The sequence below is a fragment of the Epinephelus lanceolatus genome, chromosome 20 (assembly GCF_041903045.1).
Source record: "Epinephelus lanceolatus isolate andai-2023 chromosome 20, ASM4190304v1, whole genome shotgun sequence".
Taxonomy (NCBI): domain Eukaryota; kingdom Metazoa; phylum Chordata; class Actinopteri; order Perciformes; family Serranidae; genus Epinephelus; species Epinephelus lanceolatus.
The window spans coordinates 30,865,139-30,887,289 of NC_135753.1; the positions used below are offsets into that span (position 1 = coordinate 30,865,139).

At 42.2% G+C, this 22,151-nt stretch overlaps 1 protein-coding gene across 1 annotated transcript in view; it reads right to left on the reverse strand.

Moving 5' to 3' along the window:
• The window catches only part of adarb2 (adenosine deaminase RNA specific B2 (inactive)), a 278,861-nt gene that overhangs the window by 18,317 nt on the left and 238,393 nt on the right, over positions 1 to 22,151 (reverse strand). Inside the window, exons 5-8 of the mRNA XM_033639337.2 lie at positions 17,711 to 17,879; positions 13,265 to 13,416; positions 9,472 to 9,640; positions 791 to 972 (exon numbers count right to left, since the gene is read on the reverse strand). Coding sequence (XP_033495228.2) covers positions 791 to 972; positions 9,472 to 9,640; positions 13,265 to 13,416; positions 17,711 to 17,879 — 672 coding nt within the window. The remainder of the gene's footprint in view (positions 1 to 790; positions 973 to 9,471; positions 9,641 to 13,264; positions 13,417 to 17,710; positions 17,880 to 22,151) is intronic.

Below are 22,151 nucleotides of genomic sequence, written 5' to 3' on the forward strand. Positions count from 1 at the left end.
GCTGGAATTAATATATATAAACACTTGAAGATCCACTTGTAACCAAAAGTGTTTGTCATATAAAAACTAAAGTGATGGTCAAAGTTGTTAAAGTGAAACTTAAGGTGTGTTGATTAATTTATGTCGTCAACTCATACATTGAGTAACATTACAAGTAAACGTTCCACCTTAAAAGTCGCCGGCAGTCGGCCCAGTTAAAGTTATTTTTTTCTCAGACTCCAGCTGCTGTGAGAGGCAGCAAAACATCCTTTCATTTTATAGTTACAGTTTACTAATAAAACTCTCCACAGTATGAACAGTGGTTACATGAGCCTCAAAACCAGACACAACTCAGCCCTGAGCAGAGTGACCGTCCTCTACTGACCAATCAGACTGCAGTGTTCACAGCTCCACCTTTTAGCGCCAGATCTGTGTGCTAGGTACCCCAACAGAGGGGGGACCAAACATGGGGACAGTACGGAACGGTTCCATTGGTACCATCCAAAACTTTTCACAGTGGAAATGAAAATTAGTGTACAGAACTGAACTGTACCGTACTGCTCGGTGGAAACGGGGCTTTTTTGGTGAATTTTGACCTGCAAATTTGCACCTTGTCACTCTCCTGACAGTTCAGAGATCAGAGATGACTCTGAAACAGAGACCAAGCCTCCAGCAGCAGCTATTCTGAAAGGACTTGTAAATGAATTTCATTGTGACACATTCTGGTGTGAAGAATTCCCAGAGTTGATGTATTTCCTAAATCTGATTTGTCTAAATCACACTGAGACATGTCTGACTGTCTGCGTCGTACCGCTGAGCAGGGGCTGGTTGCGTCTATGCGTGGCGGGCAGTGGGCCCAGGCGTTCCTGCCGCTGGTTCAGAACTCTGCCCAGATGGCCCGTGTGACACAGACTGCCGACGGTCACGCTGTGCAGGTACACCGGCTCCACAAAGTGGCTCAGCAACGCCCCCTGCAGGCCCAGGATGTTCCATCTGAGGTGGGGAAGCGAAGAGAGGGGAAGTTAGGGAGAAAGTGGTGTGATGATTGAAAAGAAGATGAGGAGGGGTTGATAGACAGAACGGCATAAAGTGCATTTGTGAAAATGTAGGTGAGGATGACAGAAAGAAGGAGAGAAGGAGGGAAGGCAACAGTTGGGGAGGGAGATAGAATCAGGATGGGAAAGGAGTAAAAAGATGGGCAGAGAGAGTCAGGGAGAAAAAGAGGGAGACAGATGTGAGAGCTTCAATGACAGGTAGAGACAATTTGATCATTATCTTGATGTGGGACGTGATGAATAACAGCCACTGGACTGACAACACACACAAACACATAATCTGACAGACACACACGTCCTCCTATTCCATTTTCCCTGGTTCAGAGACACAAACCATCATCGCCACCGCCGACAACAATGCTGCCAAAGGTCAGTCCATCAGCATTCACTACATGGAGCTACACATTACCACGTGTGCATTCATCAGTGCCATTGAGGTTAATGCACTGCACGGCAACCTTCCGTCGATTGTTCAGCAAGAAGGGCAACCACCTCAGGATTTGTTTGGGGGGATCCACCAGTGACACAAAATCACTGTGGGGCTAATCCTGCCAGCCGCACCGACGCCTGATACTGTAGCCAGCTGGTCATGTGCCACCTACTGCCTCTATTTAACCAGCAGATGCTAATTTATGGATGGAAAATGATAATTACTGTGTTTATTATCATTCCTGCCCTTCATAGGGAGAGACGGCCTGCTGTGCGCCTGAGCTGTGTACTCTCCTATGCACTGGACTAATGAACTTATGCGAGGCACAATCAAAGCCTCGACATTATGCTACTAATTTTTAGATCATTGTTCTTTTTGTTAATCAATGTCTCTTTATCATGGATGCAATTACAGCGGCTGCTTGTTTATTTTTTTTTTGGGTTTTTCTTCCCCCCAGACTTAATAATCACTCATTATGGCTTCTTTCGCTTCCCGAGCAGTCAATTAACATCAACGGCTTTCTGGGAATCACTAAACGCCACTCACGAAGCAGCGGCCGCCTGCCTACGCTTTACCTGCAATCTGTCAGCAAGATCTGTCCTTTACCTCTCAAACAGAGAGGAGGAGCTTTGCTCAAAGAGCACACACATATACTCACACACTTACACACACACAACCTCAGTGCTTCACCAAAACAGAAATAGTTTAGCCTGAAATATTAATTTACCCAGAAAGCGACACCGTGAATCAGAAACATCTTCTAATCTCATGCAAGAAAAGACAGCCATCTGGCTTGGGTGTGTGAATTTAAAGAGAGGAGAGGGGAGAGACCTCTTCTCTCCCTCTCTCTCTCTGTCTGTCTCTCTATATCTATCCTTTCTTCCCTCCCCGGTAAACGCCGACCATTAAAGTAATGTCTTCATCTGCATAAAACTGCAGTGGAATGGAGAACATCATCGTTATATGAAAGCCATTTAGGCCCCTCAATTAAATCCAGCTGTCGACTTCAAATCAAATATTAGCAGAGGAGCTTCACGGGGCCAGGTTTAAGAAAACAAAATGATCACATCAGGTGAAGCTATGATGGGCCGAGATATTACCCAATATTAAAAATGTTTATGATAAGAGCAAAGATCTTAAAATCCCTTATGGTCAAGACTGAACTGAGTATAATTAAGTGCAGGAGCTGAAGGAAGTGGGGAAATAAAAAAGTAATGGGAGGTTGCAAAATGAGTGTGACAGAGGACAAGAAGAGTATCCAGGGGATCACTTTAAGACTGCAGCAGTGTGTGTGTGTGTGTGTGTGTGTGGCTGTGTTGAGTCTGCGGTCCTAAGCTCCTCTCAGTTCCACCCTCCACCCTGACCTTGATAAACTGGCCCTTTGTGACCCACTCACTTTAACGATGGCCACCCATCATTTACAGCGATATAAAAAAAAAAAAAAAAATCGGAAAGAGGAGGCTGTGGAGCAAAGAGAGCGCGTCTGCCGTCCAGCTTGGCGGGACGGACGGAGGGGAGGGGATGGTGTAAGGGAAGAAAAGCAGGGTGTCCCTTCTCCCTCCCCCGTCACTCTATTTTTTTGTAAAGTAATTGCTTTCACCCCCGTTGGTGACCTGGGTAGATTTAATCACACCATCTCCAGCCCTGGCCAACTGAATCAAATTGGTCAAATTAACAGCGGCTCCACAGGAGAAGGGTTCACCTCACTCTCCCTCCTTCTATCTCTGTGTGTGTGTGTGTGTTTGTGCCAGTCCTTTTACACACAACAGCGGCTCAGCTGTAGTCCTGTATGGCTCAGTTGGCACAGCGCGGTGCTTACTAAGCTAAATTCATGGGTTCAGTTCCTTTTGAGGCCCAGTCCTGGCAGAAAGACTGAGACTATATTAAAAATCGATTTCAGATATGTTAGAAAACGCAACATCAAGGGTGGAAGTAGAGAATTACTATTGTTGAGTCCCTTCATTGTGTGCTGGGTATTTTTAGCTACACTAGCAGCATGGCTTGAGGGACGGTAATGTCAGTCTGTCAAGAAGAGAAGAATGTATTTAAAATGGCAAAGAAATGTTTATTATTATACATGTTATATATTTGTATCTTGTTTTTTCAGGGTGTCTACAGATATAGCCAAGTTCAATTTAGGACTTTTTAAGACCTTTTTTAATATCACCTTATATGAATTTAAGACCAAACCTGCAATGGAAATTCACATTATTCACAAGTGCTGTATCGTAGGCAACTGGACTTGATTGATTTTCTTTAAGACATTTCACCTCTCATCCAAGAGGCTTCTTCAGTTCTAACGACTTGTGCGGAGTCACAGGCTTTAAACTCTGTGTAGGTGTGAACTTTTACAGAGTCGAGAGGTCACAATGTGAGTCGTTCACCCACATGGCCATCTTGTGTGTCATTAGGGTTAGATGTGTCCAGGTGAGAACTGGTGTTAAGTCGTCTGTGGGGGGATCCCGAGACTGCATTGTAGGTGGGTGATAAATGGTGTCATAGGCCACCTCCTCTGTTTAACAATGGTCGTTGCAGTTTGACGTAGATGATGATGCTTCTTTCAAACATATTTCTTCTCTGGCCAAGATGTGAACATTGCTGTCCTCGAGTGTCCCTTTTCTTTCAGATGTAAGTGGACAGCTGAGTCTTGACCTGAGGAGCTGGCTCTCCTGTGCTGTGCCATGTGCTTGTGGAGTGGTTGTTTTGTTTCCCCAGTGTATAAATCTGTGCATTCCTGGCTACACTGAACTGCATACACTACATTACTCTGCTTATGCCACACAGAGTTTAAAGCCTGCAACTCGGCACCAGTCTGTTAGAACTGAAGAAGCTTCTTGGATGAGAGGCGAAACGTCTTCAAGAAACTCAAGCAAGTCCAGTTTCCTATGACATAGCACTCATGATTACCATGACCTGGATGACTGAGAATCTTCACAGACAATTACACAATATATTATCTTTAAATATACATATATGTATATATATATATATATATATATATGTGTGTGTGTGTGTGTGTGACACATGTGTAAGTAGTCTTTCCAGGTAAACACACTGATGGGTCAGTTGAAAATGACCAGTAAGGAAAAATGACAGTTGGGGGAGTTTAAGTTTAATGTGTTTAATGTAAAAAGAAAACAAAATCTCATCACTGTCATAATTGCTATTCATTATTGTAATTCTTCATTCTGTCTAAAGATTGTAAACAGTCTTTGGGTCTGTCAGGCTGAAGAAGTTTTGCAGTAATGTGACTAATAATATTTAAGACCCATTGGATCTGAATTTAAGACAATTTCAGATGTTTTAAGGACCTGTAGACACCATGTTTCTGGGGGTATGTTTAGGCACAAAAACCACTTAGTTATGGATAGGAAAAGATCATGTCACACAATCAGCACAATCTCAGCTGGAAGCAAGGTCATGTCTCAGTATAAAACAACCGCTTTTTGTGGTGCTATCCCCGCCAGAAAAACAGCGACAGGTTGCAATAAATAACAAAAAAAAACAATTGGTTTTGTTTTTTGTTGGTCTTGAACAGTGGGAAGTGGCTTGGCAGGCATCTCTTCTACATAAACACCTCTCTGGTACTGTACATAAACATGTCATTTCTTTGGTGATTGGTCTCCTTACTTTGACAATGACAGATATATATATATATATACATAGATACCTTTTAGATTCTTAATTCACCGTTCAATTTCCACCTATAATTCATGTGTGTTTGGGTATATATATCTAAATGTTGCCAAAGACATTAATGACATCTTTGCTTTATTGTAGTGTAGTGTAGTGTAGTGTAGTGTCTGTGGACATACAGTACGAATTTGGTGACACTGACACTTGTGTCCTGAGGCCAGCTGATTTTTTTTAATTCCTTGTAACAGGAGCACCGTGTATTTACACTACACGACAAACGGCAGCAGCGTGACTAGGTGCTGAGTAGGGATGGGAATCGAGAACCGGTTCCTGTTAAGAACCGGTTCCAACTGGTTCAATTCATCGACATCATTAGCCTTTATGCTTAACGATTCCCTTATCGATTCTTTTCATTACGCCAAATCTATGCTCGTCAGTCAGCAGCCCGTTCAACAACAAAGAAGACATAATGGCGGAGAGACAGAAGTGGTCAAAGCCGTAGCTTCACTTCACGCTGTTGTTAGCCTCCCTGGAGCTGCTAGCTCACTGTGGAGCTTCAGCGCATCCCCGCTCCAGGTGAACGGCGGGCGGGGCGCTGTTGTTGTTAGCCTCCCTGGAGCTGCTAGCCCAGTTTGGAGCTTCGGCGCATCCCTGCTCCAGGTGGACGGCGGGCGGGGCGCTGTTGTTGTTAGCCTCCCTGGAACTGCTAGCTCACTGTGGAGCTTCGGCGCATCCCCGCTCCAGGTGGACGGCGGGCGGGGCGCTGTTGTTGTTAGCCTCCCTGGAGCTGCTAGCCCAGTTTGGAGCTTCGGTGCATCCCTGCTCCAGGTGGACGGCGGGTGGGGCTCTGTTGTTGTTAGCCTCCCTGGAGCTGCTAGCCCAGTTTGGAGCTTCGGCGCATCCCTGCTCCAGGTGGACGGCGGGCGGGGCGCTGTTGTTGTTAGCCTCCCTGGAGCTGCTAGCTCACTGTGGAGCTTCGGCGCATCTCCGCTCCTGTTGTCGGATTTCATGGGAACACCAAGGATGGTAAGATGAGGGCAGTTGAGTTGATTTGCACGTTATTTGTTGTTATAATATGCTGGGCTAGCTGCGTTAGCTGCCTCACCTGAGTTAGCTGCACTAGCTGCGTGGTGTTGACGCACTCAGGCTGGGGATGCTTTTTTCAAATCTTTCTCATCATCTTTCTAAACTAGACCATGGCTTTAAGATTCATAATAAAATGTTATGACAGCAGATGTCTTGGGTTACAAACAACAGGAGTTGATATCATTAATTCAGAGGAGGAATCGATAAGGGAATCGATAAAGAATCGGATCGATAAGCAGAATCGATAATGGCATTGATATCGATAAAATCCTATCAATTCCCATCCCTAGTGCTGAGTGTCTATTCTGCACTTAGAGCTGTACTTTTGACATATTTTCTGGTCGCAGATAATTGAAGAATGTTTAACTTTGAGTAAAACGCTGCAGCTGCTCATCACTGTCACTCTTTACCTGGCTGCCGAATCACAGTGGAAAAGGAGCAGGACAAATACCACAAAGGCCTCCCATCACATGGAGGAGAAATATGTAAAAAATACTGCGTCTTTATTTTCATGTTTCCTCACATGAACCCGCACAAACCAGCAGGTCCATCCTCCCTCCCTGTGCTTCAGCCTTCCCTTTACTCAGAGCAAGTACTCTACCTTGTGGCAACATTTTTACTTCCTTGAATATTCCGTATCATAGCAACCAGACACAACCAAAGCGCCTCAGCTGTAGAAATGCTGCACCTATAGATTCTGTTTCTATTGCTGCACCTACAAAGTGCTGTCAAATGCTCCCAGCTGGGTGTTTCCTGAGAAGCGCCTGGTGTTCTCAGTTGCTTTAGTGGATAGGGGGCCTCAGTTTCTCTACTAAGCATATGTGTGTGTGTTTATGTGTAGGTAACTCCTCCGCCTGTAAAGATGCTCCAGTGTGTACACACCGATGCCTTCACTCCCCACACGTGAGGCCAGTGTGAAAACGGAGGCGGGAGAGCAAAGCTGTCCTGTTTTAGCGTTGCCGTCTGTCCTGTGCCGGCTTGCCAACATGCGGACGATACATTAATAATTTAAGAACACACACAGGCTTCATTGTGTTGTTGTTCTCTGTGTGAACTATGTGTGTTCCAAGTTGTAAATTAGTATATAGATAAAAAGAATTAAGCTGAAGTTAAAATTATTGTTAGCAACAAAACATTTTTGGGTCGACTGAATTTCAGTATGGAAACATCACCCTCACATTTAAGCATGTAACTGCTAAAACCTGAGAAAGAAAATAAATATATAAATAAATATCTCACAATGCGTAACGGGGTTGAATGACTAATCTCTTAGCTTGAGGAGAGTCGGCCCTACAGTTCTGGAGCTTAAAACGATGACATGATTAATGCACTAATTCATTAGAACAGGATTACCTGTTCAAGTTACATATGGGAAATCAATAGTCACCATCCGGCCTACAAAGGATTTCATATACAGCAGGGCTTACAGCAACACAACGACACACACAGATGTGCAAAGGTAAATATCAGACAAACCTCTATCTGACTCATGAAGCACACTCTAAAATGCTTTATTTAAACAGGGATCACTCTTTCTCATAAGGAAGATTATTTCCTAATAAAGTTAACTCTTCAATGAACCCTTTACTCTTCTTTTCTTGCGTAGGCCAGAGACCTCCTGGGTGAGAACAAGCTGATCACACAGTTTGTAAGGAGTTCAGGTGAAGGCATCTCTCATGACCTTTACAATACGATCAACACAATCCCTGCACTGATAACAGCAATGCTCAGCAGGGATGATGGGTAAATTATATTTGTAACTCTTATTGATCACATTTCGAGTCATAGTGTGCACCTATTTTACCCAGTCTTGGGGGCTGAGACTAATCAAGTCCAGCCCCTAAAAAAAAACGTATATTATAACTTATCAAAACACTGATTTTGTTTCCGGGGTGAAACTTTATTTTAAAGGGATTAATATGTTTGGAAAAAAAAAAGATTCATAAAATATTTTAACCTGCTTTTGTTTTTTAAAGCTTTTTTTTTAATGTTTTAATTATTTATTTATTTTATTTTTATTTTATTTATCTATTTTTTAATTCATATTTTTTTTAAACATTTTTTTTTTACACTTTAAAGCCCTGTGCCAGAAAACAGCCTTCTCCCAGACAAGAATTCAGCACTTAAAAAAAAATAAAAAATATGTGAAAAACCTATCAAATCAGACATCAACAGTATGTACTGATAACACTGGCATAAAAATGTACTGCTATAATCATCTCATTTTAAAATATAATTATTGTGAGTCAGTCTGCAACTTTTGCCTAGAGTTGGTTCGTGTTCTCACGGCAGCATTTACAAGCGGACCAGATAAAATGCCTGCATGAGAAAGCTGCTCTTGATTGGTCAGAATTTCCATGTGGGAAAAATCCAGGAAGTAAGCAAAACGTTGAAGGAGAGTACACTTGCAAGATAAATGTGACCGCCTCTTCAAGAAGGTCTCAATCCTGTTGTTTTGGTGCGCACCTGAGTGTAATTGCTGTGTTCACACCTGCCCAAACAAACCGCACTGAGGGGGCAAACAAACTTGTGTTCAACTGAACCGAACCAAACAGGGAAGGTGTGAAAGCACCCTCACAGTGGACTGCTTCAGCAACTAATGTTACATGGAGCATAAGATGGACTTCGTTTCTCTATTCTGACGGTGTTACACCATCGGGGCCTCACTGTTATGACACGGCCACTTTAAACAATCAAATCAAATACCTCCAAACATTATATCTCGTCTATCTCTCCTGCTTCACCTGAAAATACATCACGATACTGAAGCTAGATACTCTCAAAACCTTGTTTCATCTGGACTTAAGGGCTTTGGTAATGGTGGTGTTGAAGTCCTCTGACTATTTTCTGTAGAAGAAATACACAAACAAAAAATAAAGTCTGACTCAAAACTTTGAAATGGTGAACAAAGTAACATTTTTTATAAAGTCCAATATCAAACCTGTGTAATCTCAGCAAAAGACAGCAAGGACAGCATTTTATCTGAGAGAAAAAAAAACTGATTTGATTTCCAGTTTAAACTCGCCAAGAGAGACCAGCAGGTTGTTTCAGGTATAAATCAGTTTGCAGGATGTTCAGTATAGCAGCAGCACAGAAGGGTGCTTTCGCCCAATTTAGTTTTGACCCACTTGACAGATAACAAAATCAACAAGTGAAATGAGGCAGAGTATAAAGGGAGGGTTTCGATTTGGAACAGAAACACTGCCACAAAGACAAAATGCAACGTTTAACCCAGACAGCGACAACGTTTTAAACCCAGAGTTTAAAACATCTGAAAACACTGACCTGGTGATCTTGTCAGTGCAGGACATGGTGATGAGCTGCTCGCCCTGTAGGACGCCGTCCCACGTCTGGACGGGTCCCCGGCATCGCACCGGCACCGTCCCCTCGCCTGACTCGATTTTGGTCCGCAGGTGGCTGCGGTGCTTTCTCATGAGGTGTCTGCTGCTGTGTACTGCAAACACAACACATACGACCACAGTCTTCATCACTCTGCATTATGTCATTCTGTGTTACACGGCTTTGCTGGATACCAAATTTAATTAACCAATACTGAATTTCCACATAATACAAAGCAGTTTCAGATTTAATCAGCAGCCAAGATTCAGTTTGTACATTTCTGATTACATTTACTCAAAATACACCAGGTAAACTAGGCCGGACACATTATTTTCCTCAATGTTGCTCTTTATATATTATAGAAAATGATCCATTATATTGTCCATAAAGCTCTTAGAGGGGAACATCACCTACATCAAGAATTCCAACATATTATTTCTTTGGCCCAAGATGAGCTGCTCCATAGACAATGAATGAGAGACTGATTTTGTGGACCCACAGACTGTTTGTGTTCTCAGTTCTGAAGCAGAAAATGTTCCCACATACTCAGAACCTTCCCCTGGGTGCTCTCTGTGTCATCTACAACAGCGGCTCCCAACCTTCATATTATAGTCAATGCATAACAATGACAGTGCAGAACAACTGCCACAGTTACTGATACTGTGCAACTACTGCTAATAGCGAACGCAATAACTGCAGTAAGTTTGTGTAAAAAAGCAATTTTATAGAATTCTGAGCTGATTGTTTCATGTGAATATTACATCATATTATTTTAATAATCGTACATACTTGACCCTTTGAAACCTGAGCAATAGGCTTGATTTCTTACAAAAACATGCGAAACAGGCAATGAGCAACGAAAGAAGAAATTACCCGTAACCTCACTGGCCGATTATTATCATGTTTTCTGGGCATGCCCCAAAACATAACCATACTGCCAAGAGATTGCAGCTGTCATTCATAAGATAATTTGGATGGATTTAATCTCATTTATTATATTAAAATTAGGAAATATACCTGAAACTGTCCAATGCAAAGATAAATATTTATTAAAGATACTTTTAGTATTTTAAGTAGCATGAAAGCTATAACTCGCAAATTTTTGTAAGTTGATCCTCTATCATAGGCCAAATGGCAGGAGATTATAAATGAAATATACTGTATGGACTGAATTTCTTTCATTCTACGACTTTAGATGGAAAAATGCACAAAATATTGGGAGAAATCGATTAAAAGCTTGTGTTTAGGTCTTCACTGTGCCCTTATCCTGTGAGATGTTTTTGTTTTCAACTTTATACCTTGAAAAAGCAGTTTTAGCTGCTCTGCACTGACTTCCTGTTACATTTAGAATTGATTTTAAGGTCCTCCTCCTTGTATACAAAGCCCTAAATGGACTGGGACCAGGCCATATTGCTAACTCCCTTGCTAATTTGCCTCTAATAATAAGAAGAACACTGTGATCATCTGCTGCTGGTTTATTGGAGGTTCCCAGCAACAGGGGGAAGAAGATCGGGATGCAGCCTTTGTCAATTATGCCCCCAAACTATGGAACACACTACCTATAATTATCAGGGAGGCTAGCTCGCTAAATATTTTTAAAAGAAAGCTAAAAACGTATCTGTTCACTTTAGCCTTTAACTAGCTCTGACTTTGTGATACAGGTCTGAAACTCTTTCTTTTTAAGCTTCACGCTGCTGCAACCTTTTTAAAATCTCACTTGATTTGATTTTATGATTTATAGTTTTATAACTTTATGATTTCATGAATCAGTTCTGTTTTATGTTCATTCTATTTTCATGTGAAGCACTCAGTGCTCATAATGCCCTTATTGTAAAGCACCCTGTGCTTTATTTCTTGAATGAAAGGTGGTATATAAATAAAAATAATAATTTCATTCAGTTTTAGTCATATAAATGATCAAAATGCTGAGATGTAGGCCTACTGTATACTTAATCAAAGAAAGTTTTCTTAAACCCTTAAATTCAAGAAGGCCTCACGACCCCCCAGTGAAACTTTGACGACCCCAGGTGAGGGTCAGGACCCCCGGGTTGGGAATGACAGCTCTAGAACATCTCCTCCCAGTCATTGTTTTTGGAGCAGTTCTAGACTTTTACTTGATGACATCAAAAATTTGAGTTTTAGCACTCTAGCTTTTGGATTTGGGAAAGAGTTCACTAATATTTTTTGACTGTCACTGACCACAGGAATATCATGTATGAGTTTAGAAAACAGGTGTAACTCTGCTTTAAGTGTTACATTCTCTGTATCAATTATTGGTGTTCATGTGCAACTGGATAAATGTACTTAAAACAAAATAAATGTTTATTTAATATTATGCTAAGCCCATAAACAATAAGAGATTACAATTATATCTTTTAAATGACAGGTACTGATCCCAGCAGAGGACAAACATTGTGATTCCTTTCAAAGCAAAAGTTTAAATGAGGTTAATGGCTTCATTTAGGGAATTAAATGCATTATCTCGGGACTGCTGACTGCCTAATTGTTAATGAAGTGAGCATTTGACTGGATTGTTGCTGGATGTTCGGAGCAGTCTGTGGTTTGGGAGGAAGGAGAAGGAACCGTTTTCGTGGATGAAGCAGTTTTGATGCATCCTTGATGAAGTTAGTACTGTTCACATAAGGCATGGTATGATGTAGTACTGTATGAATAACAGACTGTACGACCATCATCTTTTTAACCCTATTAGTGAGAGCACAGTCCCTTTGTTTAAACCACTCTCACATGGTTTCATGTGTGTGTACCAGGCAGCTTGACCTCTGTGGGTGCTAATATTGTTAACTGAAGTACAAGGTATTGGAAAATAGTCTGCGTAGTATCAGAAAAATGTGGGATAAATTAAAGATGTTTTCTTGCTTTCAGTACAATTACAATGTGGATATCTCTCTAACAGTGTGACCGAGTGTACGTGAGTAATCAGTGTTTTTGTTTTAATAACCTCTCATTTCTTCAGGCTTAAAATCTCCTTCCTTCTCTGTTCCTCCATGGCTGTTGCTCTGGCTGATGTGACAGCGGTTAAAAATTAAGCCCCGACTTCCAGCTCAGAAATGTTTAAGAACAGTCAGGGAAAGGTACTAAGTAATTTTCTAATCTCTGAGAGCGCACTGCAGAACATTTAAGAGGTTTAATGACCAAAAACGTCAAGTTCAAAGGCTTCTCCAATGACAGCATCATCTTTTCTCCCTCTCTCCTTCCATCCTTACTGGTTTCATGAAAATCTCACCATGCACTGCACTGTAGTGTATATTCATAGAGCTGAATAGCAGCTTCAGTCTGTGATGAAAGGAGGAGGAGGAGGGGGGGTATATATATATGTACATTCTACTGATGGAAACTGCAGTCCAGATTACATTTCTGAACTCGTAGGCCACCAGAAAAATGCTGGGCAAACCGTCTAAATGAATATACAATTTGTTTTCAGTGGGTAAGCAATAAAATGTCATCTAGTCAGCACAGTGTGGCTGAAAGAGGCCAAAGCTGGGATGTGACATGAAAAGGATGCCAGCTTCTTGACAGTGTCTGTAGGAAAAAAAAAAGCAGAGCAGTTGCTTTCAGAATATCTGCCAGAGAAAATAATCTATCTGTAAACCTGAGAGACTGACTGAGAGAATGGGATGATAAAGACAATGGCAGTAATTACATGATGTAGAATTGTGTGCTGTGTATTAAATTTAATTTTGTCAACAAACAAAAGAAACAGAAAGGCCTGGTATCTTACGGTCAGTGGTGATCTCATATGGCGAGTTGAGCCTCCCGTCCCCACATGGCGACGTGCTGATGTACATGTGGAAATGAACGTTGTCTCTCAACCTGTAGCCGCACTCCTTGTGCCGCACAAATATCGACTCCTCCCAGTCCTCTGGCCTTTTACTTTGAGAGAAAAAGGCAAGGAAAGAGAAAACAACAAAAAGGAGGGAGACTGATGAGAGAGGGAGCACCATTTATCACAGCATAGGAAATAGATTTCTACTTTTCGTTTCCAATGATGAAGTGAGGCGGAGACGGAGAGAGATGGACACCGGCCCTTGCTCTGACCACAGTCCATTCTCCTGCTGTCAGGTGAGACTCCATGACATTACTCAGGCTGTCTCAATGTCTCAGGGGAAACAGGGAGAGTGAGTTTAACCTGTGGTCTAAACATGCTTTGTATTTGAGTCGTGAAAGTGTCAGCATGAAGGTCAACTAAAGAACTGACTGAAAGAAATTAATGGTTAGATATTTAACAAACATGCTGTTAGGGCTTAATGAGAAAACAAACTATTATTAAACATTAAGGTTCATTCTGCCTGCTGCATGACGTTTGTGGGCTTGTTAAGGTCCCTCACACCAAGCCGATGGTCAGCTGTCAGTCACTGATTGGCCTTCATTGATTGTCTGTTGCCCTGTTTTTGCAGTGTGTCCCACATCGTTGGCACTTGTAGGCTTTTCTCCAGCTAATTCAGCATGTTGAATCTGCTTCAGAGAAGTGGGGCCTGTCGTTGAATGAAATGACTCTGACTGGCAGTTCAGCTCAGTGCATGAGAAGTATAACAAAAGTGAGGTACGTAAACAAAAAACTAAAGTCAAGAGGGCATGAGATCAAAAACAAAATTCTAATCAGAGGTAAAATTAGTATTTTAGCCACTGAGCTCTTTAGAAGAAACATTCCATAATAATTGTTTGTGTAACTGCTCGCCAGCGCATCAACTTCAACTTTATATTGTCCCTAGAGGGCAATTAGTTGCACAGGAAGTAAAAAGACACTTAAAAAGTAAGAGAAGAACACATAAGAATAAAAATACCCAACAATCGGGGGGAGGTAGGGGGAACCAAATACAGTGATCTGTAACAAGAGTGGTCACAAACAACATCCATCAATATCAACATTAACACCACCGTCATCATCGTCAACATCATCGCCATCACCCATCACGTGATCATAACAAGAGTAACAACCAGCCAAAAGAGTAGCCTCAGTACTAAGTATGACTCTTCCACTGCCCTGCATTCATGTTAAATAACGTGTTTTCTCAACATCGGCTTGTGTTGTTAATATGCTAACTGGCTAACTAGCATCTTGAGTCCGTCCTTTTGGTCTTCAGGTTTCCCTTTTTGAATGAGGAACAACCGCCACTTGCTGGTATAGAGAGTTATTACCTTCCATTCAGGCACAGAATGTACATGCTAGTTGGCCATTGGCTTTTTTCTCTGCAGTGTATTCAAGTGCAACTTTTTGGCTGAGACACAGGCAATCTGAGGTGATGCAACACTCAGCCCTCGACACCACCAGTATTTTGATATCGGTTTGGTGTGTATGGGGCTTTGGGGCCATTGGGACAGCAGTAGCTCAGACCATAGGGACTTGGGTTGGGAACCGGAGGGTTGCCTGTTCAAGTCCAAATATGGAGCGTGGACTGGTGACTGGAGAGATGCCACCTCGCCTCCTGGGCACTGCCAAGGTGCCCCTGAGCAAGGCAGGTTATGGAAAATGAATGAATGAATGGCGATCACCTTGACTGTCTTTGTCTCTGAAACGCTATAAAATGTTAGCTGAGACATAATTTCTATCTAAGAAAGTCTGTATCAGTCTCCTTGTGATTAAAATAATTGTACTTTAACTGGTGTTTTATGTGTTTTTATTGTTTCTGTAAATGAGTGTTTTACAGAACAATTTTCCACAACACTGTACAGTCAGCACATTGGATGTTTGAGGTAAATAAACAGACTAAACAATGGTCCAGTGTAACATGAGGATTTGATAAATATTTGTGATAAAATAACATTTCCAGTCATTTTTAGGGATGGCTAAATCAATAGTTTATAAAAGCCTTTTTTCCATTCATTAACAATGAGCTGAGATCTTACAATATGACCGACCAGGTGACACATAATCTAACATAAATATCATGGTCATTGTTTCTGCTGTGAGCAGCAATAAGGCTTTCATCACTCACACACGTAGGTACTAACACATATAGTATATTTAAACTATGCATCATGATGCAAAGCACAGCGTCTTTATATAACCTCTCCTCTGTCTCCGATGTCCTTTCCCTGCGTGTAAATATGGCAGTTCTGGCATTTTGTTTGGTCATTTCATTATGAGTTATCTTCCCCATTAGCCATTTTACTCAGCTGCAAAGTCTCTGTACCTGCCACCCAGCATTGTGCTAAGACAAAAAGTCAGTGCTGTGTATGCAAATATGACATTCAACGATCTAGACTTCTAGCCACTAATCTGATGAATCAGCCTTGCTATCGAGTTCCTCTGGGAGCTCGAAAACATAATATATGCTTGTGCACTGGAGGCAGTTCGGAGTCAAAACTCATCAAGACTGCTCTTGATGCTGGTGAGAATGTTGGTGAGTTTGTGTGCACCAGAGCACGCCGTACAGTGGCACAGGTTGCAAAGGCACACACAGTAGATGCATTTAAAAAAGTGCTAAAAACAAACAGGCCATTGAGATCCTGAGCTGAACCAGTTGAGTGTGTGATAGTATGCTTAGTTAGCTGGAGAGAACAGCACACATATGGCTCGTTGATTATTGAAAAGTCTCTGGTGAACAAAGCGGAGCTGTTTCCATGGAGCTTATTATAGAGGAGAGAGCATTCTTTGGCACTGCAGCGAGAGGTCAACAAACAAGATATTTAATGTTATTAAGCACACTGTGATGCATAATGTAATGTACTGCATGTTAAAGTAGTTAGAGGCACCTTGGAAACTAAACTGTAGGAAGCCTACGCATCATTCTGCCTTCTCTCCGCTATAATAAAACTAGATGGCACTCGGCTTGTGGTATTCAAAGTGCCAAAAGAACATACACATTTGAAAAACTCAACACAAGCCAAGTGCCATCTAGTCCCATTATATTGGAGAGGAGGCAGACATCTCTATGGCCAATATCTCCAACACCCCACACAAATCAATCTAGACTGATGAATATCACTACAGGTAAGACGAAAAATGCATATTTCTGATTTGGGGGTACACTGTTCCTTTAATTACTATATTTCTGCTAATTTATACCAGGTTACTACAAAGCAATACTTGCTGTAGATAAAAACTTTCCAGACAAAGCACATGGTCATCTTATTAAGCCCAGTTCAGACCAAAGATTTACAACATGACGAGTTGAAACATGCAACTACTTGCAACGTGCCATTGTGCAACGTTCTAAAAACCTGCTGGTTCACACCAGTGCAACTAGATGAGACGGTGTATCATCTCTATGCAACAACTCTCTGTACTTACGTTCTGATTTGCAGCTTTTCAGGCTTATTTTGTGGCTGAATATAATTTGTAGCCTCTTAAAATCTGAATGAGGATAGTGATAGTGAGATACTGGCTACAGCTACATTTGTAGTAGTGATGAAACGGTGAAAAACAGAAACAAAACCAGCATCAGATGGACTGTATCCATAATAAATTTGCCAAAATAATATTAAAAACCAGATTAATTAATCAGTCATTGAAAATGTATGTCTGTGGGGGGCATGGGCACATACAGCGAGCAGCAGCAGCGACCCACCATATGACACCAGCACACCGTGAGGACGAAAACAGAGGCCTTGGCAGGGACGGAGCACCTGCTGCAGAATTGGAACTCGCCATCTGTGGTCATTTTGACTTGCGGTCATTTTGACTTGCGGTCATCACTACAGGCTGTGGAAATGTGTGACCAGCCTTACGTTCTTAAACCAGTCGACGGCAATTTAACCAGCTCAGTTGCAGGTGACACCATCAGCTGACTTCAGTCGAGCTAAGACGGCCAGTTCACACGGCTGCAACTTTTCTCTGCAACGTTCTGAAACAGTTTCGTCATGTTGCAAATATTTGGTCTGAACACCACCCAACAGTACAGTTTACATTAAATAGGCCAAACTCGTTCAGCATAATACTTCCATTATTTTCAGAGTTAAAACTAATTTAAAGAATCCAACATTCATGTCGTATTTTTGGTGGAAATAGAATCAAGTCACTTCACATGTCAGAACAGAACCATGAGATGAAGGCAAAGGATTTTTCAGTACTAAGCCAACCTTCCAGAAAACTAATTGGCTAGTTACAGTGAGCATTATTAAGTTATTCAAGGGGATAAAGAATGTAAATTCCTCAGGGGTAAATACAGCACTCAAATAATGTGTGTGTGTCTTAAAGTTTCACGGCAGATGACAGATCTATTACCTTAAGAAGAGTTCAAGTTGAGAGTAGAGGAAGCGTAACAAGGCTCTGCGGGCCGTGACCTCAGCGTGACAGTCATTGACCACTTGTCCCTGGTCACTCAGATACTCCCCGTTGATACACTTGGTGCCCGTGGATAACGCCACCACCTGGGCGTGCCTCAGGTCCAGACCTGTTGAACAAATTACAGACAAATGTTGATCTTATTTTGCTTGTCATATGTTCCACTGACTGCACTCATTCAAAAATCCATGAGTTTAATAGTAGCCCTCAGTGTTTAATATCTAATGTATGTCCTTTCTGTCTGTGAGAGGCATTTTGTCATCATTAAGAAAGAGGTCCGAGAACACGCTGACATTCACAGAGGAAGAAAGCAGACTAACATTGATTAGATTGCTAAAATCAACCACAAGAAACAGTAAGGTGGGCGAAGGTGAAAAGCCAAGAGTGCTCAGACAATACATATGACTGTTTCTGTTTCTAAGATATTCATGCATAATGGATGAAGACTGGTTTTGGGAGAGGACATAAATAAATCACATGTTGAACTTCAAAGACGTTGGTTTCAAAATCACAGATGTTGCCACTAGAAGCTCTCCACATCTATCGCATAAATTTGTATTTGACGAAGGCTTCCTAACTTACATATTTTAGAAAACAAAGACCCAGATGCCACAAGGTCTTTTCAAGAATAAAGAACCAAACCTGGGATAAGCAATGCATTTTCCATCACTAAGGTCATACTCAGTGTGTCTTCACTCTGCACCTGTACACGTTTGAATACTTTCAGACGTTGCCAACTTGGCCTGAGGAAGGAGGGGGCATACATTTGGCATAGTTGGGCCAAAAATGTCTTAACGCTACTTTGTATAAAACAAGTATTTTTTAGAGTAAATTAAAAAAAAAAAAACATAAAATAAAAAACAGGAACTGATAAGAAACTAGAATTTCCACCCCGCAGTTGTATGCCTCAGCACACCAGTCAAGTTTCCCTCACAGTTTACATCCCTGTCTGTGAAAACATGGATGCTTCACACACAGAAGATCTTTAAAATCAGCACAGTTTGAAGATTTGTGTCACCAATTCAGCGTTTGAATAAATGTCTACCCTTCTGTTCCTGACTTATGACACTGAATAATGGCCAGAAAAGTGTTTTGTGCAAAATATGATGATGTCACAGTGAAGCTGACCTTTGACCTCTTGAATATAAAACGTCATCACGTCATCATTACTTCCTATCAGACATTTGTGTGAAGTTTTGTCATAATTAGCGTTGGAATTCTTGAGTTATAGCCCAAAACATGTCTTGTGTGGTCTCAGTGATCTTGACCTTTGACTTATGACCACCGAAATCTAATCAGCTCATTCTTCAGTCCAGGTGGACGTTTGTGTCAAATTTGAAGACGTTCGCTCAAGGTGTTCTTGAGATATCCCATTCACAAGAATGGGATGGATGGACGAATAACCCCAAAACATAATGCCTCTGAAATAAAAAAAAGTAATTCTAAAATAAAACAAAGCTAATACAATACAAATGGACGGCAATGGGTGAATGGAAAAATAGACTTCAGGCTGAAGCTCAGTGACAGAGTTCCCTTTGCTCACACAGTGAAATGAAAAAGAAAACACAGGAGGAGAACAGGGTAAAAAGGTCATTCTCACAGATAACTTTGGGTTATTTCCATAACCACAGTTTGCTGAGTAGCATCTCCTCAGAAGCCCCTATCACACCACACCAGCCAGGATTAGCTGGATCCAAGGAGTGAGGGAGGGATGAGACCCTCCACCTATAAACTGGGCTGGCACCACTCCTTCTTACTCAGAATTTTCACCTCTTCACATTGAGATGCACACAGGAGAGAGCTGAGTCTAAAACCAGGGAAGGAGGCAGGACTGTTTTCTCCATATTCACTCTGTGTGATTTTGTGGCTGCTTTAGGATGTCTGTGTCATGTGAATGGTATACTGGATGCCGATATATGCGCCCATAACATCAAATGCAGCGAGCCAATCACGAAAGGTCTAGAAAACACAGCAGAGAACCAGACTTGCTCTCTACATCAAAGGATCGGGCCTGCTGCTTCTTCCAACTGTTTTGTATCTATGTAACAGCTGCACAAAAGATCCAGGCCCAGGGATGTTCCTGCAGGACCATCACTGACTCACTGACTCACTCCCTGACCTTGAGGTGTTTCTAATTCCTGGGACAGAGGGGCAGCAGCATTACGTTTCTTGGCTCAGCTTCAGTACCAGTGAGCACATTTTCTGAGAGACTCCTTAGCTCCTGTGTGGGGGCTGTGGGAGCCATGATTGGGTCACCGCAGGACAAATTAGTGTGATGTGAGGGCGAAGCAAGCACAGCAGGTCCACTTCTTTAGTGACTTGAGGATGGCTAGGGCTTGTTTTAGGCCAAGATATCACAAAACGTTGATCAAAACCTTGTGTTGGGTGCTCATAGAGAATGGGAAACAACAGGATTGACAGGAAGGAAACTTAGGTGCTCCATATATATGTAGAAAACGAGGAAGGAAGTATTCAGAAACCTTTGCTGTAGTGGCTAAATCATTAAAAGAGCCAAAATGCTTCCACCACTGCAGGTCTTCCTCAGGGCTTTAAAAATATTTTTTACATCTGTCTTACAAATTTCTTACACCACCACAAAGTAAAACAACACGCTTAGAAAACAAAAGACTGTTAACTATTAATTTTCTCAGAGCTTTTTAATGTTTGAAGGAAACGTTTATTAGAAATGCAGATAGATCAGACAGGGCGGCACGGTGGTGTGGTGGTTAGCACTGTCGCCTCACAGCAAGAGGGTTGCCGGTTCGATCCCGGGCGTGGGAGCCCTTCTGTGCGGAGTTTGCATGTTCTCCCCGTGTCAGCGTGGGTTCTCTCCGGGCACTCCGGCTTCCTCCCACAGTCCAAAGACATGCAGATTGGGGACTAGGTTAATTGATGACTCTAAATTGTCCGTAGGTGTGAATGTGAGCGTGAATGGTTGTTTGTCTCTATGTGTCAGCCCTGCGATAGTCTGGCGACCCGTCCAGGGTGAACCCTGCCTCTTGCCCGATGTCAGCTGGGATAGGCTCCAGCCCCCCCGCGACCCTCAAGAGGATGAAGCGGTTAGAAGATGAATGAATGAATAAATAGAAATGAATGAATAGATCAGACAATGAAATAATAGCACTACACAATGCAAACACAAATAGACTACATGGTCTGAAACCAGCATAATACATACTGTATGTAGGCCTACATAAGGCCTACATACTGGCGAGGACTGCTCTGTGAACAGTCCTCTGCCTTCGGGCTCGGTCCCTAATAAAGATAAACCGGGTTACATGCAAACAAATAAATAAGTATATCAGAAGATGAATCAGTCAGAGGATTCAGGAAATATAGCTGCATAATTTTCCGTAATATCTGGATATATCGGCCAAATGAGATATTATATATCTGCATATTGGATATCAGCAAAAAGCCAATATGGTGGATCCCTTTAACAATATAGTAACCTCCTTGAGTGCCGCAATGTTTATTGTTTACATCATGCAAATCTGGAAATACCACACAATCTGAGTTCTCTGTGGTGCCCTCTAGTGGAATCCTCCGGTAAGTGATTTTATTTTTCCAAGGATGGTGATGACATAGCGTGCTCTGCTCTGTCTTACTCTGCCTCTGATTGGCTTTCCCTGACATTCTTTTCCTAACCCTAACTAATCTCACTCCTATTGCCTAAACCAAACCCAACTAATGAAGGCAACAAGCACTAGCCAATCAGAGGGAGAGCAGGGCAGGTCGTGCCTTCACCGACCTAGGAAAAGGTCATTTGCCTCTAGTAGCATGTGTACTATATAAGTAAGTAGTGAGCAATTACATTAAACCAGTTGTCTGCGTAAATGTGTAGTTAAAGCCAAGTATTTTTCTGGCTGTATGGCCTCAGTTCCTTCCAACCTGTCTGGACAGCGTGATATAAGCCTCTAAAGAGGTCATCCAAGCGGCATTCTCAATGTGAGACACAGAGCAAATGCTATGAGAGAGATCACAGAGTCATCCTGTCTCATGTTGGTTTTCCTTTGACAATAAGGCACTTTTCTCAGTGAGTATTCAGGCTAGTGCAGGGCCATGTGAGAGCCCGACTGACTGACAGATAGACAGAGGTGGTGCAGAGGGGGGAGAGGCTGGATCAGCACGTTAACGGCATGCCATTCCTTCCCTGGCTGCCACAAATCTCTCCCATCGCCTCTGAAAGTCAGGCTTCGCTGGCTCCTGGCAGACCTGCAGGCATCGCCTGCCCGGCACATGAGCTTTTATCAGCCTCGGCCCAGATGGCACTGCGGCGGTGGAGTCCTGACACCTCCACTGATGAGGAATGGGAAGGAGGGCAAGGGAGGAAAAAGTTAAGGGAGAGAGGAGTGTGTGTCGTGTATGTGTGTGTGTGTGT